This window comes from Cherax quadricarinatus, chromosome 7, assembly GCF_038502225.1.
Source record: "Cherax quadricarinatus isolate ZL_2023a chromosome 7, ASM3850222v1, whole genome shotgun sequence".
NCBI classification, from domain to species: Eukaryota; Metazoa; Arthropoda; class Malacostraca; order Decapoda; family Parastacidae; genus Cherax; species Cherax quadricarinatus.
This window is the reverse complement of record NC_091298.1, coordinates 52,221,276-52,240,008: the sequence shown is the minus strand read 5'-3', so window position 1 is coordinate 52,240,008 and position 18,733 is coordinate 52,221,276. Positions and strand designations below refer to the sequence as shown.

General features: G+C 40.0%; 1 protein-coding gene across 2 annotated transcripts in view; it reads right to left on the bottom strand.

Moving 5' to 3' along the window:
* Positions 1 to 1,444: 1,444 nt before the first annotated feature.
* LOC128689451 (E3 ubiquitin-protein ligase Fancl) overlaps positions 1,445 to 18,733 on the bottom strand; it is a 28,040-nt gene continuing 10,751 nt past the window's right edge. For both annotated transcript variants that reach the window (XM_070082445.1, XM_070082444.1), the window contains exons 5-7: positions 14,078 to 14,229; positions 1,864 to 1,978; positions 1,445 to 1,660 (exon numbers count right to left, since the gene is read on the bottom strand). In XM_070082445.1, coding sequence (XP_069938546.1) covers positions 1,460 to 1,660; positions 1,864 to 1,978; positions 14,078 to 14,229 — 468 coding nt within the window. In that variant the 3' untranslated portion in view covers positions 1,445 to 1,459. The remainder of the gene's footprint in view (positions 1,661 to 1,863; positions 1,979 to 14,077; positions 14,230 to 18,733) is intronic.

The following is an 18,733-nucleotide window of genomic DNA, read 5'->3' as shown; positions in this document are numbered from 1 at the left end:
AGATAAACATTAATTTGCCTTACCTAGCATTGTGTGGGGATTCTCTAGAGTGTGTGATGTGTTTGGGCAGTCAGGTGACCAAGTCATAGCTACACCTCAGTCAAGATCATACCTTTGATACACAACTTTTTCATTTAAATTCCTTTTCACTTTTTTAATATCAATCACCAACATGTTCAACAATTACAGATATACAGCTAAGGTACACACATTACAGTAAAATGCATGGGAATGTATACAAAGCAGTTATGATAATGTATGATAGCAAACTTTTGGGTGGATACTTGATATTAATGTGAACTGAATATTCTCTTCAAACTTTTTATACTTTCCCACCAAGGCAGGGTGACCCAAAAAAAGAAGAAACAAAAGTGTTTCTTCTTTTTATATTCAGTAATTTATACAGAGGAGGAGTTACAACAAGCATGGCTTACAGAAGAAGGATTTTTCTCCACTTCCCTACAGTTTTTATACATGCATTTTATATAAATTAAGCATTTATAAATTATATATTTTTGGGGAAAAATTAGTCAGATATGTAAAAACGTCATCCCACTGTTCTTGCTAAGCAAGAGCAGTGGGATCCTGGAGAGTACTGCTTGTGGCCCAACAGAGTGAATTAACCTACAGTGTGTACTACCCAAATTTTGCATGTTATTTAATTTTTTAGATTTACAGTGGCTATTGTCAAGAGTTTCACATACTACTGGAATTTTGGACTGCATGGCTTCAATCACTTTGCAACAAAATGTATAAAAGAGAGAGACACTTTTGTAATATTAAGAAACTTTATTATAAAAACATTTCACCAACCAGGGGATTTATCAGTCCAATGATTAATAAAGCCCCTGATGGGAGAAACATTTCTGACATTGCTCAAGTCTCTTTTTTTTTTACATGATGAAAGGCTCTTAATTCAAGGAAATAGAGCTACCTTTCCTTCCTTGAACCAACCCCGATTACTTCCCATTCCCTGGTGCTCTATCCCATCCCTTTCCCTTGAAGTTGAGCACTTCACTTCTCCACATCTATAATAATAATAAAAATAATAATAATAATAATAATGAAGGAGGGGTGTTAATGTTGCAGTTTAAAAACTGTAGTGTAAAGCACCCTTCTGGCAAGACAGTGATGGAGTGAATGATGGTGAAAGTTTTTCTTTTTCGGGCCACCCTGCCTTGGTGGGAATCGGCCGGTGTGATAATAAAAAAAAAAAAAAAAAATAATAAAAAATACAAATACTACTGAAAAAATAATAATGATGATGATGATGATAATAGAATGAATGATGGAGAAAGTGTTTCTTCATTTTGGGTCACCCTACCTCAGTGAGAGATGGCCAGAGAGTTAAAAGAAAAAATACAATAAAATAATAAAAATAATAAAGAAAAATAATAAAAGAACAGTCAATAAAATATTTAAGTAAAACTAATATAGTAAAGCATAGGCTAATATGTTGTTAGGAAATTAAAAAAAAAAAAACACTCAAAGGAGACTGGCTCTTACTAAGTAGAATTCTGCGAGTGGTGTGTCTTCGTGTAGGATTTTGAGGATCCAACACCAGCACCATTTCATCCAATTCATCGAGGACATCCCAGAACAGCTGCAAACTTTTCAACTGATCTTCCCAGGCAGAGACGATGCAGGATAATCCTTCAACCTCAGGGGAGAAAATAGAGATTTTTGAAGTTGAACTTGAAAAAAGTAATGAAAAAAAAGAAAAAAGAGTAAAGTCAACATACATGAATTCAGGCTACAACAAAAGCTGCTGAACAGCATTTTGTTACTGCACTCTGACTCTCTACTCTACACCAACAAAATACCAAAACTGCACATCTAGCCTCAAGAGTATCATCAACGTACAGAATTCCAGGAGACCTTAAGGCCCAATGGCATATCAGCTTCAACACATGGTGGTTCCTGAGGATATCCTGACCCAATTCTGACTTGGAGGAGGTGTGAGCGACCCTTCTCATCTCTGAAATGTGTAGGTTCATTAAGTAAGAAAAAATAAAAAACGTAGTTTTAGGAACCTATATTAAAGACAATCTCAATAGATATACCTAAGGAGAATATAATACTGTGGAATATAGGCAGGAGAAGGAAAAGTTAAGTATGGCAATGAGGTGGACATAAATGGTATAAAATACTGACATGATGGAAACAGACATAAATCTAATATAATGTGATCCTTCATGGACTATGTTTCAACTACACTGTGTAGGAAAAAAAATTAGTCTATTTTTATGTGTATTTTTCCATGGGAATGAGGTATAGTAGTAGGACAAAGATACTATTTGATGGCTGGCCACAACAATATGCTTTTCTAAACAGCTGTATTGCCAGAAGATTAGCTAACTGAAAACTTCCTTGGTTTTGAATAATGGTGTTGCAAGTTGTGATGAGAGAAGTTTTAAACACTTCCTCTTGAACTGATCACCCTCTTCAATAGGTTGGCCCCACACCATTTCATAAAGTGGTTATGCAAGTTTTATACAAAACCACAAAAGAAAAGCAACTAAGATACACAACACATCCAAAACCAAGCACAACAATGACAGATACATACTTAACCCTTTCAGGGTCGACAGGCCCTCTCAGAGACTTGTTCTCAGGGTCAGCCAAATTTAAAAAAAAAAAAAAAATTCTTATGAAAAGATAGAGAATCTTTTCCCAATCATAATGACACTAAAAGTATGAAATTTGATGGAAAACTTACAGAATTATGCTCTCGCGAAGTTAGCGGTCTCGACGATGTTTACGCATCGATGATTTTGCCCAATTTGAGCCCTATTTTTGGCCAATTCCAGTGTACTTGTCGACAAAAATCATAACTATTTCACTAGAAGTCCATTTTTTCTATCGAATGAGTACAAGAAACCACCCATTTACCGATTTCAACTATCCAATACAGTGGTCAGAATTTAGCAATTTTGCCAATTTCACACAAATTTCAAAAGATGCCAATTTCCGAATAGGGTCCAGAATAAACAAGAAAGACATTCCTGGCACTAAAATAACATTTCCTCTGTTCATTAGTCACGTCCCCATGCCCCTCTTACATTCTTTTGCTTTCCACTTTGAATTTTTATTCTCACAAAAAAATAGAAGATTTACTGTTATGCAAACTACTGCATTGGTGTAGAAATGGTACAAATATTATCAGCGCACTTGTGAAAGAATATTAAACTCACCAGTTGACGTGTATTGGACGCATAGCATGATTTGTTTACTTTTGAACTTTGGAAAAAATCGAACATTTCTGCTACTTTGAGTGCAATTTCAAGATAGTTTTCTTTGTAAAACCAGTCAAAATCATCTCAATTTCTGTAATATGTCTTCCATTCTATAAAATGAGACCAGGAAAGCTAGAATACGAAAATGCAGTGCAAAGTCGCTGTTTTAATCCAAAAACATGGTCAAAGTTTTTTTTTCTCACTACGCACTGTGTGCTGCAGGATTTTTTTTATACCGCACACACTGACCACATAGACCCATTCTTTCATATGTAGGCCTACCAGCTTTCTCTCACTAGATTTGAGGGCGCTAGAATTTAGGCGTACTAGTACATCAAAAACCCTGGGTCGTAAGCCATACTAGTACGGCCGAAACCCTGAAAGGGTTAATCATCCCCACAGTTAACCCTTCCACTGCCATCACCCCAAAAATAAAAATCCTGTCAGTGTTGCAACTCCTGGATTATACCTGCAGAGGCTTTTGGGGATCAATGTCCCCCGTGGCCTGGTCTATGACCAGGCCACGGTGGATCAGGGTCTGATCGAACAGGCTGTTACTGCTGGCCACACACAGACTGACGTACGAACCACAGTCAGTTGGTCAGGTACTGACTTTAGGTGCCTGTCCAATGCCTTCTTGAAGACAGCTAGGAGTCTATTGATAATCCCCTTTATGTATGCTGGAAGGCATCTGAATAGCCTTGGGACCCTGACACTTATTGTGTTGTCTCTTACTACATTCATGGCACCCCTCCTTTTCAGTGGGGGGATGTTGCATCTCCTGCCCAGTCTTTTCCTTTCATAGGGAGTGATTTTGGTGTGCAAATTTGGAACTAGTCCCTCCAGGAATTTCCAAGTGTATATTATCATGTATCTTTCTTGCCTGCATTCCAGGGAATACAAATTAAGGGACTTCAACTGTTCCCAGTAGTTTAGGTGTCTTATTGTATTTATGCATGCCATGAAAGTTCTCTGCACATTCTCCAAGTCTGCAATTTCACCTGCCTTGAAAGGGGCCATTAATGTACAGCAATATTCCAGCCTAGATAGAACAAGTGATTTGAGGAGAACCATCGTGGGCTTGGCATCCCTAGTTTTGAAGGTTCTCATTATCCATCCTATCATTTTCTTAGCAGATGTGATACAAACACTGTTGATCTCTGAAAGTGAGATCCTCTGATACTGTCACTCACAAGTCCTTCACATTAGTTTTTTGCTCTATTGTGTGGTTGGAATTTGTTTTATACAGTACTCTGCAAGTCCTCAAAAAAAAAAAAAAATACTATAATGGTAGAGAATCTTTTATTCAGGGCAATGATACCAAAATGAAAACTCTCCTGGTAAAATGGAAATACATAGATGCAAGGTTGGCAGTTTGGGCATATCATAGGAATATCATCTGCTGTAAGGCCTTCTGTTCTATAGATTAAGAAAATTAAATTTCCCATTACACTATCAGAATTATGCTATAGTGTACAGAATTCAATAATTAAGTACAAAGTACAAAATAAACCCTGTAAGAATTCCAGCCAATAAAGCAACATTTTCTCTGTTCATTATTCATATCTCCAGGCCTCTTCTCCATAACATTTGCCCCCTCCCCCTTCCCCTTCATTTTGAATCTATCATCACGCAAAAAAAATCTAAGTTTTATCCTATTTCCCAGCTTAATATAATATAACTAAGAATGATTGGTCATAGTTTAGGTTATAAATAACAAAAAGGAACAATACACAAATGGTCCAAGTTGGACCGAAACGTCATAAGCTCCTCTCTCCTATCTGCAGGTTATTTGTGTACAGTTTAGGTTATCCCTTTAATTGAAGCAGACCTAGTAAAAACCCAAAAAAACCGATTGGGTGGGAGTGGTAGCTGGGCCCCTACCCTTCGTCAGGACAATCGCCGAAAATCAAATATTTCCGCCATTTTGAGGCCTATTTCAAGCCACTTCCAGTCTGAAATCAACCAAAATCATCACCATTTGACTAGTATGTCTTCCATTCTATCAACGGATACTGAGAAACAGCCAATAAACCATGAAAATCATTCTAGAATATACCTCAAAGTTGCTATTTAAAGCCAGACTCAACAAGGTTAAAGGTTAGCTGTTCCCATCATACACTGTGTGAGGCAGGATTTTTTTTAATACCCTGCACACCTACCAAGCAAACCCATTCTCTAATGTCTAGGCAAAAAAAAATTTACCCATCACTGTATAACTGAGGGTGCTATGATTAAGACATAAATCTCAACAAGTGACAGTGACATCAATGACCTAGATCTACATAAAGGAGAAAGTGTAAGGGTTAACATGCCTATCAATATCACAGAGTTACTAAACCATGCCAAAAGCAAAGTATCAGTCATCACTTCATCCACTATATGGAAATTCACCACACACCATCACAGAGAAAGTGTCGAGATATGTGAAATTCCTTGTGGAGGTTTGTTGCGACCCCTGAATGGGTCACAATGTATATAATGTATATTACCTTTTCATATAATTTTATGTTGCTTGTATTTGCAATAATAGCTAAATCGTAAATATATTGCTTTGTATTATTATTTGACTTAGTTATATTATTAGGTAGGATGTAACATTTATATATAGCTCATAGTTCAAGTCTTGATTGTCTAACTACTGTAATTATCGCTCGTTGCTCGTTTCCCTGCCGGCTTCTCGGTGTTGCTGGGCAGCAACTGTCCACGGAGCAATCACATGATCAAGGGGGGGGTGTTCACACCTCGCCTGGAGTAGTCAGTCTGGGCTAGCCTCTCTTGGTGGTTGGACGTATTCCTGACAAGACGTGCCTAACTCTCCCTTATTGGCCCTTGTTGGAAGATCGTCTCTGTCGCTTTCTTGTTGTTGGTTCTGTAGAACTCTGTTCACAGAATGTTGTCTAGACTTAGTGATTTTCGACACTGTACTGAGGTTGTGTCGCACAGACACTCTGAGCAACTCAGGTCCTGAGCTGTAGTTTCTGACCTAACTTGTACTGGTATCTGTGTACTGTCACAGTTGGGGATTTTCTAATGCTGAACTTAGATTCAGTAGTATGGGAGTTTTGTGACTTTTGTGGAGGATCTGCAGATGGTCCCTACTTAGTGTCGTTATATTATCTTCTTGATCCTGATTGTGTCGCTGTTGCTCGTTATATTGTTGTTCGGCTTATCAGTCGTTTTATTGTTCCAGCAAGCTGTTCTGATTGCCAGGTGGTCAAGAAGTTAGTTGATGTGAGGATTTAGTCAGTCACTAGTTAAGTCTAGTTGAGTTTTTAGAGCACTTACACACATACACACAAACTCATGGAACTCCGTATTCATCAAGAACTGCAAGAAGCCCCTATCATGAGCCTTTTCCATCCTATGGAGAGGGAGCATGGACACTGGGGTCGTCCCACAGTTACTAAAAACAACAGACATAGCCCCACTCCACAAAGGGGGCAGTAAAGCAACAGCAAAGAACTACAGACCGATAGCACTAACATCCCATATCATAAAAATCATAAGAAGCAAGATCACCACCCATCTAGAAACCCATCAGTTACACAACCCAGGGCAACATGGGTTTAGAACAGGTCGCTCCTGTCTGTCTCAACTATTGGATCACTACGACAAGGTCCTAGATGCACTAGAAGACAAAAAGAATGCAGATGTAATATATACAGACTTTGCAAAAGCCTTCGACAAGTGTGACCATGGCGTAATAGCGCACAAAATGCGTGCTAAAGGAATAACAGGAAAAGTCGGTCGATGGATCTATAATTTCCTCACTAACAGAACACAGAGAGTAGTCGTCAACAGAGTAAAGTCCGAGGCAGCTACGGTGAAAAGCTCTGTTCCACAAGGCACAGTACTCGCTCCCATCTTGTTCCTCATCCTCATAACCAACATAGACAAGGATGTCAGCCACAGCACCGTGTCTTCATTTGCAGATGACACCCGAATCTGCATGACAGTGTCTTCCATTGCAGACACTGCAAGGCTCCAGGCGGACATCAACCAAATCTTTCAGTGGGCTGCAGAAAACAATATGAAGTTCAACGATGAGAAATTTCAATTACTCAGATATGGTAAACACGAGGAAATTAAATCTTCATCAGAGTACAAAACAAATTCTGGCCACAAAATAGAGTGAATCACCAACGTCAAAGACCTGGGAGTGATCATGTCGGAGGATCTCACCTTCAAGGACCATAACATTGTATCAATCGCATCTGCTAGAAAAATGACAGGATGGATAATGAGAACCTTCAAAACTAGGGAGGCCAAGCCCATGATGACACTCTTCAGGTCACTTGTTCTATCTAGGCTGGAATATTGCTGCACACTAACAGCATCTTTCAAGGCAGGTGAAATTGCTGACCTAGAAAATGTACCGAGAACCTTCACGGCGCGCATAACGGAGATAAATCACCTCAATTACTGGGAGCGCTTGAGGTTCCTAAACCTGTATTCCCTGGAACGCAGGCGGGAGAGATACATGATTATATACACCTGGAAAATCCTAGAGGGACTAGTACCGAACTTGCAAACGAAAATCACTCACTACGAAAGCAAAAGACTTGGCAGACGATGCAACATCCCCCCAATGAAAAGCAGGGGTGTCACTAGCACGTTAAGAGACCATACAATAAGTGTCAGGGGCCCGAGACTGTTCAACTGCCTCCCAGCATACATAAGGGGGATTACCAATAGACCCCTGGCAGTCTTCAAGCTGGCACTGGACAAGCACCTAAAGTCGGTTCCTGACCAGCCGGGCTGTGGCTCATACGTTGGTTTGCGTGCGGCCAGCAGTAACAGCCTGGTTGATCAGGCTCTGATCTACCAGGAGGCCTGGTCACAGACCGGGCCGCGGGGGCGTTGACCCCCGGAACTCTCTCCAGATAAACTCCAGGTAAATTAAATGTTAATGTACCAGACGATACTTAAGACATATAAATGTGATACATGCCTTCAGCCAATAATACTGTACACGAGAGAAGTGATTATAATTATTTTGATTTTGATTAATTTAATTTAATTTGATAATATACTCCTAGACATCTTAATTATTAATAAACTTATTAAACTTTAATTTCTTTAGTTAGTAGCCCACCAGTTGTAATCCTGAAGCACTAATAATTCTTACTGAATTCTAATGGATAATTGGACCAGGAGACTGACTACTTGTTACGAAAACCCAGTAACAGGCTGGTTTCTAGAAGGGCAGTCCCTTCTAGTATTCACTGGAGATCTCTATGCTTATTAGAAATCGCGTTTTTTGTAACAAGGTTGCAATAAAAAGAACTTGTCGCAGAAACTGCCAGAGACCTACCAACATACACACAAACACAAATATGCTTCCAGCACAGACAATTTGGATAATGCTTATACTGAACATCATAACCTGCATGACCACCTGATGAAATAAACAAGAGACCAAAGTAGCTCATTAAAAAGGGTGACAAATTCAAGAGAAGGTGTTCAGACATGGGCATCAACAAAACTTCAAACCCCACTGTTAAAAAAAAAAAAACTTTCAATTAGCCAAGGGCCTGGCCATATAATTGTTAGAAAAGTCTTACTGTTATGGCCAACCATCAAAGAGAATCTTCCTCCTGCTACTGCACCTCGTCACCACACCTAACACTTCTTTCTCCCACCATATTTATTATGTTCTATCTAGGCATCTCAAATGATGTGAAAAAAGCCTGTTGTACCTTACTGACATGCAGTCCTTTGGTGCATTTACTGTTTTACTTTCTAAAATTTTTTTTAGCAAACTGGCCATATCCCACCAAGGCAGGGTGACCTAAAAAGAAAAATGAAAGTTTTTCTTTTTAAATTTAGTAATGTATACAAGAGAAGGGGTTACTAGTCCCTTGCTCCCAGCATTTTAGTCGCCTCTTATGACACGCATGGCTTATGGAGGAAGAATTCTGTTTCACTTCCCCATGGAGATAAGAGGAAATAAACAAGAACTAGTAAGAAAATAGAAGAAAACCTAGTGGGGCATGTATATATACACTTGTACATGCATGTGTAGTGTGACCTAAGTGTAAACAGAAGTAACAAGGCATAAATGAAACCTTGCATATTTATGAGACAGAAAAAATCACCAGCAATCCTTATTTCTTTTTTCATTCAACAAACCGGTCGTATCCCACTGAGGCAAGGTGGCCCAAAAAGAAAAACAAAAGTTTCTCTTTTTAACTTTAGTAATGTATACAGGAGAAAGGGTTACTAGCCCCTTGCTCCCGGCATTTTAGTCACCTCTTACGACAAGCATGGCTTACTGAGGAAAAATTCTGTTCCACTTCCCCATGGAGACAAGAGGAAATAAACAAGAACATGAAATAGTAAGAAAATAGAAGCCCAGAGGGGTGTGTATATATATGTTTGTACATGCATGTGTAGTGTGACCTAAGTAGAAGTGGGAAGACATACCAGAAATCTTGCATGTTTATGAAACAGAAAAAAGACACCAGCAATCCTACCATCATGTAAAACAATTATAGGTTTCCATTTCACACTCACTTGGTAGGACGGTAATACCTCCCTGGGCAGCTGCTGTCTACCACCTACTACCTAGGACTTTCAAGGTTATACTCAAGAAAAGTCAATGCTTAGAACAAGTGGTTAATTGTCCCAAGTACAGCAATCACTCACACCTAGAAAATTCTTACAAAGCATTACAATTACAGTGGACCCCCGCATAACGATGGCATCACATAGCGATTAATCCGCATACCGCTTACTTTAATCGCAAAAATTTTGCCGCGCATACCGATTAAAAACCCGCTCACCGATTTTCGTCCGAGACGCGTCCAATGTGCGCCCTCAGCCAGCCTCACATGTGCCGCCCGTGCCATTGTTTACCAGCCAGCCTCCGCGGTAACATCCAAGCATACACTCGGAATATTTCATATTATTACAGTGTTTTCGGTGCTGTTTCTGGAAAATAAGTGACTATGAGCCCCAAGAAAGCTTCTAGTGCCAACCGTACACCAATAAGGGTGAGAATTCCCATTGAAATGAAGAAAGAGATCATTGATAAGTATGAAAGTGGAGTGCGTATCGCCGACCTAGTCAAGTTGTACAAGAAACCCCAATCAACCATCGCTACTATTGTGGGCACCAGAAAGACAATCAAGGAAGCTGTTCTTGCCAAAGGTTTAACTGTGTTTTCGAAACAAAGATCGCAAGTGATGGAAGATGTTGAGAGACTCTTATTGGTGTGGATAAATGAAAAACAGCTAGCAGGAGATAGCGTCTCTCAAGCGATCATATGTGAAAAGGCTAGGAAGTTGCATGAGGATTTAATTAAAAAAATGCCTGCAACTAGTGATGATGTGAGTGAATTTAAGGCCAGCAAAGGTTGGTTTGAGAGATTTAAGAAGCGTAGTGGCATCCATAGTGTGATAAGGCATGGTGAGGCTGCCAGTTCGGACCACAAAGCGGCTGAAAAATATGTGCAGGAATTCAAGGAGTACATAGACAGTGAAGGACTGAAACCTGAACAAGTGTTTAATTGTGATGAAACAGGCCTGTTCTGGAAGAAAATGCCAAGCAGGACCTACATTACTCAGGAGGAAAAGGCACTCCCAGGACATAAGCCTATGAAAGACAGGCTTACTCTTCTCATGTGTGCCAATGCTACTGGTGATTGCAAAGTGAAGCCTTTATTAGTGTATCACTCTGAAACTCCCAGAGCGTTCAGGCAAAAGAATGTCCTCAAGGATAATTTGTGTGTGCTGTGGAGGGCAAACAGTAAGGCATGGGTCACTAGGTACTTTTTCTATAACTGGTTACACCATGCATTTGCCCCCAATGTGAAAGATTACCTAACTGAAAAGAAATTAGAACTTAAGTGCCTCCTGGTGTTAGACAATGCCCCTGGTCATCCTACAGACGTGGCAGAGCGACTTTATGGGGACATGAGCTTCATTAAGGTGAAGTTTTTGCCTCCTAATACCACTCCTCTCCTGCAGCCCATGGACCAGCAGGTTATTGCAAACTTCAAAAAACTGTACACAAAAGCTCTGTTTGAAAGGTGCTTTGTAGTGACCTCAGAAACTCAACTGACTCTAAGAGAGTTTTGGAGAGATCACTTTAATATCCTCAATTGTGTAAACCTTATAGGTAAGGCTTGGGAGGGAGTGACTAAGAAGACCTTGAACTCTGCTTGGAAGAAACTGTGGCCAGAATGTGTAGACAAAAGGGATTTTGAAGGGTTTGAGGCTAACCCTGAGATGATTATGCCACTTGAGGAATCCATTGTGGCATTGGGAAAGTCCTTGGGGTTGGAGGTTAGTGGGGAGGATGTGGAAGAGTTGGTGGAGGAGGACAATGAAGAACTAACCACTGATGAGCTGATAGATCAACTTCAAGAGCAAGAGGCCAGACCTGGGGAAACTGGTTCAGAGGAGGGGAGAGAGAAATTGAAGAAGTTGCCTACTACAAAGATTAAGGAAATCTGTGCAAAGTGGCTTGAAGTGCAAACCTTCATGGATGAAAATCACCCTCACACAGCTATTGCAAGCCGTGCTGGTGATTATTACACTGACAATGTTGTGAAACACTTTAGGCAAGTCATAAAGGAACGAGAGGTACAGGCCACTATGGACAGATATCTTGTGCGAAAGAAGTCCAGTGACTCTGAAGCTGGCCCTAGTGGCATTAAAAGAAGAAGGGAAGTAACCCCAGAAAAGGACTTGCTACCTCAAGTCCTAATGGAAGGGGATTCCCCTTCTAAACACTAACACTCTCTCTCCCCTCCTCCCATCCCATCAATCATCACCAGATCTTCAATAAAAGTAAGTGTCATGTAAGTGTGCATGCCTTTTTCAGTTTGTGTGTATTAAAATTAACATTTCATGTGGTAAAAAAATTTTTTTTTCATACTTTTGGGTGTCTTGCACGGATTAATTTTATTTCCATTATTTCTTATGGGGAAAATTCATTCACATAACGATTATTTCGCATAACAATTACCCCTCTTGCACGGATTAAAATCGTTATCCGGGGGTCCACTGTATTACTTCTATCTGCCAGTTGGGATACCAAGGCAGTCAAGTGCTTGGTACAGTAAAGAAGGTAAGGAGGGTACTATTAGAAAATAACACAGAAGGCTCTAAAACATCATTTTGCACTATGAAAATAAAATCCCTTGGATCAAACCTGATTACTTCCCATTCTCCAGGTGTCGCAAGACCCATATGGGTTCAGCACTTTTTCATGACTACAACATGCAGTTAATAGTTTCACACTCATATACATGTAGCTGTTAACTGCTGACTCACAAGCTAAAACAACTTGCCCTTTTTCCTCCTCAAATAAAACCCATTCACAAAATAACACAATAACAATACATAATTTCATAACAGGGCAAAATATCCAGGGATACTGGTATACATTAAAACCAGTTTGTGGGGGATGAAGAGGTAAAATATGGAACACGGGTTTAGAGCAGGTCGCTCCTGTCTGTCCCAGCTACTGGACCACTATGACAAGGTCCTGGATGCTGTAGAGGATAAACAAAATACAGATATAGTATACACAGACTTTGGAAAAGCTTTTGACAAGTGTGACCATGGTGTAAAAGAGCACAAAATGCGTGATAAAGGAATAACAGAAAAAGTTGGTAGATGGATCTATAACTTCCTGACAAATAAAACACAAAGAGTAATAGTAAACAGAGTAAAGTCTGAGGCAGTTACGGTGAAAAGCTCTGTTCCACAAGGCACAGTACTTGCTCCCATTCCATTCCTTATCCTATCTGACATAGACAGGGATGCAAGCCATAGCTCTGTGTCTTCCTTTGTGGATGACACCTGAATTGCCATGACAGTGACCTTCATCCAAGACATTGCAAGACTCCAAGTGGACATCAACCAAATCTTCAAATGGGTCACTCAAAACAACATGAAGTTCAATGAAGAGAAATTTCAACTACTCAGATATGGAAAACTGGAAGAAATTAAAACTGTATTAGGGTATACAACAAATTCTAACCATACAATAGAGCAAAAAAGTACTGTGAAGGACCTGGGAGTGATAATGTCAGAGGATCTCTCCTTCAAAGACCACAACAATGTATCTACGACATCTGCTAGGATAATGATAGGATGGATAATGAGAACCTTCAGAACTTGGGACGTCAAGCCCATGATGATTCTCTTCAAATCGTTTGTTCTCTCTAGGCTGGAATACTGCTGTATACTAACTGCCCCTTCAAGGCAGGCAAAACTGTAGACCTGGAGAGTGTATGAAGAACTTTCATAGCACACATAAGTATGATAAGGCACCTAAATTACTGGGAACGGTTGAAGAATGCAGGCGAGAGAGATACATGATAATATACACTTGGAAAATCCTAGAGGGATTAGTATTAAACTTGCACACAAAAATCACTCCCTATGAAAGCAAAAGACTCAGCAGGAGATGCAACATTCCCCCAATGAAAAGCAGGAGCGCCATGAGTACACTGAGAGACAACACAATAAGTGTCTGCAGTCCTAGACTGTTCAACTGCCTCCCAGCATACACAAGGGTGATTACCAATAGACCCCTGGCTGTCTTCAAGAAGGCACTGGACAGGCACCTAAAGTCAGTATCTGACCAGCCGGGTTGTGGTTCGTATGTCAGTTTGCGTGCTGCCAGCAGTAACAGCCTGGTTGATCAGACCCTGATCCACCACAAGGCCTGGTCTCAGACTGAGCCGTGGGGGCGTTGACCCCCAAAACCCTCTCCAGGTATACTTTGGGTAACCCATAAAATTCATCTATAATACAATACATATATTTCAATCCTTCTCAAAATAATGCTGCATATATAAATAACAGTAAAAGGCACCACACCTGGCTTCAAGAGAAATCGACGTAAAATCTGGTGAAATCTGTGTGACTCTAGACCACCCAACAACCTCTAAATGTGAGAGAAGAGATCTCAGGTGTGAACTACGTAGCAATGACAAGTCTTCAACGTCCTGCTCTCTTCGCTGAGATGAACTCTACAAGAAAAAATAAATGTAATAAAACTGAAACACAGATGCCAGCATTTATTTCATGCTTACTACATTTTTAATTTACTAATTTAATGTTTACTCAACCCCTATACAAGTGAATAAGACAGGTGAAAGGTTATTGGGAAATTAACATAGACATGACATGGCAATTCTAAAAAAAGCACTTATTAATGTGAGAGGGAAAACATGAGACAACAGTCCACATAACAAATCTTTATGCTACCTTCTTATACAAAAGAAAACTAAATAATGTAAAATCACAGAAACCCACTTTTAGACAACAATACATAAATAATTAAAAGAAAACTGTTTATCACAGCTTCAGATCTCTGCTGAAGACCTCAGTTTTTCAAAATAAACAGCCCCCTATTGTCCTTTTGTTTTGCTTCCAGGTAGATTTTTCCATTCCCACTGACTTGTGTTAATTGCACTATCAATCACTGCAATGATATATGTGTAACACAGTTTGAGTGAAAGTAAGTTTAGTTTAGTTAGGTATAGGTATACATTACTGAATGGCATTTTCAGTTAGGTTCCTAATAAAATAAAAAAAAATCTCCCAGAACTAATAAACTGAAACTTTGAATACAATACAATTTTATTTCCTTGCAAGATTACACTGAGATTATGTCATTACAATAATGAGTTGCAGTGCAAAGAGAGCCACTATCATGCCATGGCATTATGGGCTAACTAAATTTAATGGCTCACAGACTACTTAATACTAGAGAAATTAATCACAGTTTGTTTGAGTTGTACATTTGTATTTATTAATAGTAGGCAGTAAGTTTACTCAAATTACAATCTGGGGATATTACATTGGGACAAGCTGAAAGTATTTTGTAGGTTTTGTATTATTATTATTATTTTTTTATTATCACACTGGCCGATTCCCACCAAGGCAGGGTGGCCCGAAAAAGAAAAACTTTCACCATCATTCACTCCATCACTGTCTTGCCAGAAGGGTGCTTTACACTACAGTTTTTAAACTGCAACATTAACACCCCTCCTTCAGAGTGCAGGCACTGTACTTCCCATCTCCAGGACTCAAGTCCGGCCTGCCGGTTTCCCTGAACCCCTTCATAAATGTTACTTTGCTCACACTCCAACAGCACGTCAAGTATTAAAAACCATTTGTCTCCATTCACTCCTATCAAACACGCTCACGCATGCCTGCTGGAAGTCCAAGCCCCTCGCACACAAAACCTCCTTTACCCCCTCCCTCCAACCTTTCCTAGGCCGACCCCTACCCCGCCTTCCTTCCACTACAGACTGATACACTCTTGAAGTTATTCTGTTTCGCTCCATTCTCTCTACATGTCCGAACCACCTCAACAACCCTTCCTCAGCCCTCTGGACAACAGTTTTGGTAATCCCGCACCTCCTCCTAACTTCCAAACTACGAATTCTCTGCATTATATTCACACCACACATTGCTCTCAGACATGACATCTCCACTGCCTCCAGCCTTCTCCTCGCTGCAACATTCATCACCCATGCTTCACACCCATATAAGAGCGTTGGTAAAACTATACTCTCATACATTCCCCTCTTTGCCTCCAAGGACAAAGTTCTTTGTCTGCACAGACTCCTAAGTGCACCACTCACCCTTTTCCCCTCATCAATTCTATGATTCACCTCATCTTTCATAGACCCATCCACTGACACGTCCACTCCCAAATATCTGAATACATTCACCTCCTCCATACTCTCTCCCTCCAATCTGATATCCAATCTTTCATCACCTAATCTTTTTGTTATCCTCATAACCTTACTCTTTCCTCTATTCACTTTCAATTTTCTTCTTTTGCACACCCTACCAAATTCATCCACCAATCTCTGCAACTTCTCTTCAGAATCTCCCAAGAGCACAGTGTCATCAGCAAAGAGCAACTGTGACAACTCCCACTTTATGTGTGATTCTTTATCTTTTAACTCCACGCCTCTTGCCAAGACCCTCGCATTTACTTCTCTTACAACCCCATCTATAAATATATTAAACAACCACGGTGACATCACACATCCCTGTCTAAGGCCTACTTTTACTGGGAAATAATTTCCCTCTTTCCTACATACTCTAACTTGAGCCTCACTATCCTCGTAAAAACTCTTCACTGCTTTCAGTAACCTACCTCCTACACCATACACCTGCAACATCTGCCACACTGCCCCCCTATCCACCCTGTCATACGCCTTTTCCAAATCCATAAATGCCACAAAGACCTCTTTAGCCTTATCTAAATACTGTTCACTTATATGTTTCACTGTAAACACCTGGTCCACACACCCCCTACCTTTCCTAAAGCCTCCTTGTTCATCTGCTATCCTATTCTCCGTCTTACTCTTAATTCTTTCAATAATAACTCTACCATACACTTTGCCAGGTATACTCAACAGACTTATCCCCCTATAATTTTTGCACTCTCTTTTATCCCCTTTGCCTTTATACAAAGGAACTATGCATGCTCTCTGCCAATCCCTAGGTACCTTACCCTCTTCCATACATTTATTAAATAATTGCACCAACCACTCCAAAACTATATCCCCACCTGCTTTTAACCATTCTATCTTCATCCCATCAATCCCGGCTGCCTTACCCCCTTTCATTTTACCTACTGCCTCACGAACTTCCCCCACACTCACAACTGGCTCTTCCTCACTCCTACAAGATGTTGTTCCTCCTTGCCCTATACACGAAATCACAGCTTCCCTATCTTCATCAACATTTAACAATTCCTCAAAATATTCCCTCCATCTTCCCAATACCTCTAACTCTCCATTTAATAACTCTCCTCTCCTATTTTTAACTGACAAATCCATTTGTTCTCTAGGCTTTCTTAACTTGTTAATCTCACTCCAAAACTTTTTCTTATTTTCAACAAAATTTGTTGATAACATCTCACCCACTCTCTCATTTGCTCTCTTTTTACATTGCTTCACCACTCTCTTAACCCCTCTCTTTTTCTCCATATACTCTTCCCTCCTTGCATCACTTCTACTTTGTAAAAACTTCTCATATGCTAACTTTTTCTCCCTTACTACTCTCTTCACATCATCATTCCACCAATCGCTCCTCTTCCCTCCCGCACCCACTTTCCTGTAACCACAAACTTCTGCTGAACACTCTAACACTACATTTTTAAACCTAACCCATACCTCTTTGACCCCATTGCCTATGCTCTCATTAGCCCATCTATCCTCCAATAGCTGTTTATATCTTACCCTAACTGCCTCCTCTTTTAGTTTATAAACCTTCACCTCTCTCTTCCCTGATGCTTCTATTCTCCTTGTATCCCATCTACCTTTTACTCTCAGTGTAGCTACAACTAGAAAGTGATCTGATATATCTGTGGCCCCTCTATAAACATGTACATCCTGAAGTCTACTCAACAGTCTTTTATCTACCAATACATAATCCAACAAACTACTGTCATTTTGCCCTACATCATATCTTGTATACTTATTTATCCTCTTTTTCTTAAAATATGTATTACCTATAACTAAACCCCTTTCTATACAAAGTTCAATCAAAGGGCTCCCATTATCATTTACACCTGGCACCCCAAACTTACCTACCACACCCTCTCTAAAAGTTTCTCCTACTTTAGCATTCAGGTCCCCTACCACAATTACTCTCTCACTTGGTTCAAAGGCTCCTATACATTCACTTAACATCTCCCAAAATCTCTCTCTCTCCTCTGCATTCCTCTCTTCTCCAGGTGCATACACGCTTATTATGACCCACTTCTCGCATCCAACCTTTACTTTAATCCACATAATTCTTGAATTTACACATTCATATTCTCTTTTCTCTTTCCATAACTGATCATTCAATATTACTGCTACCCCTTCCTTTGCTCTAACTCTCTCAGATACTCCAGATTTAATCCCATTTATTTCCCCCCACCGAAACTCCCCTACCCCCTTCAGCTTTGTTTCGCTTAGGGCCAGGACATCCAACTTCTTTTCATTCATAACATCAGCAATCATCTGTTTCTTGTCATCCGCACTACATCCACCCACATTTAAGCATCCCAGTTTTATAAAGTTTTTCTTCTTCTCTTTTTTAGTAAATGTCTACAGGAGAAGGGGTTACTAGCCCATTGCTCCCGGCATTTTAGTCGTCTCATACGACACGCATGGCTTACGGGGGAAAGATTCTTTTCCACTTCCCCATGGACAATAGAAGAAATAAAGAGGAACAAGAGCTATTTAGAAAAAGGAGAAAAACCTAGATATATGTATATATATATGCATGTGCGTGTCTGTGAAGTGTGACCAAAGTGTAAGGAGTAGCAAGATATCCCTGTTATCTAGCGTGTTTATGAGACAGAAAAAGAAACCAGCAATCCTATCATCATGCAAAACAGTTACAGGTTTCTGTTTCACAGTCATCTGGCAGGACGGTAGTACTTCCCTGGGTGGTTGCTGTCTACCAACCTACTACCTACATATCAATAGTATCAATAGTAAATATTTCATATCAATA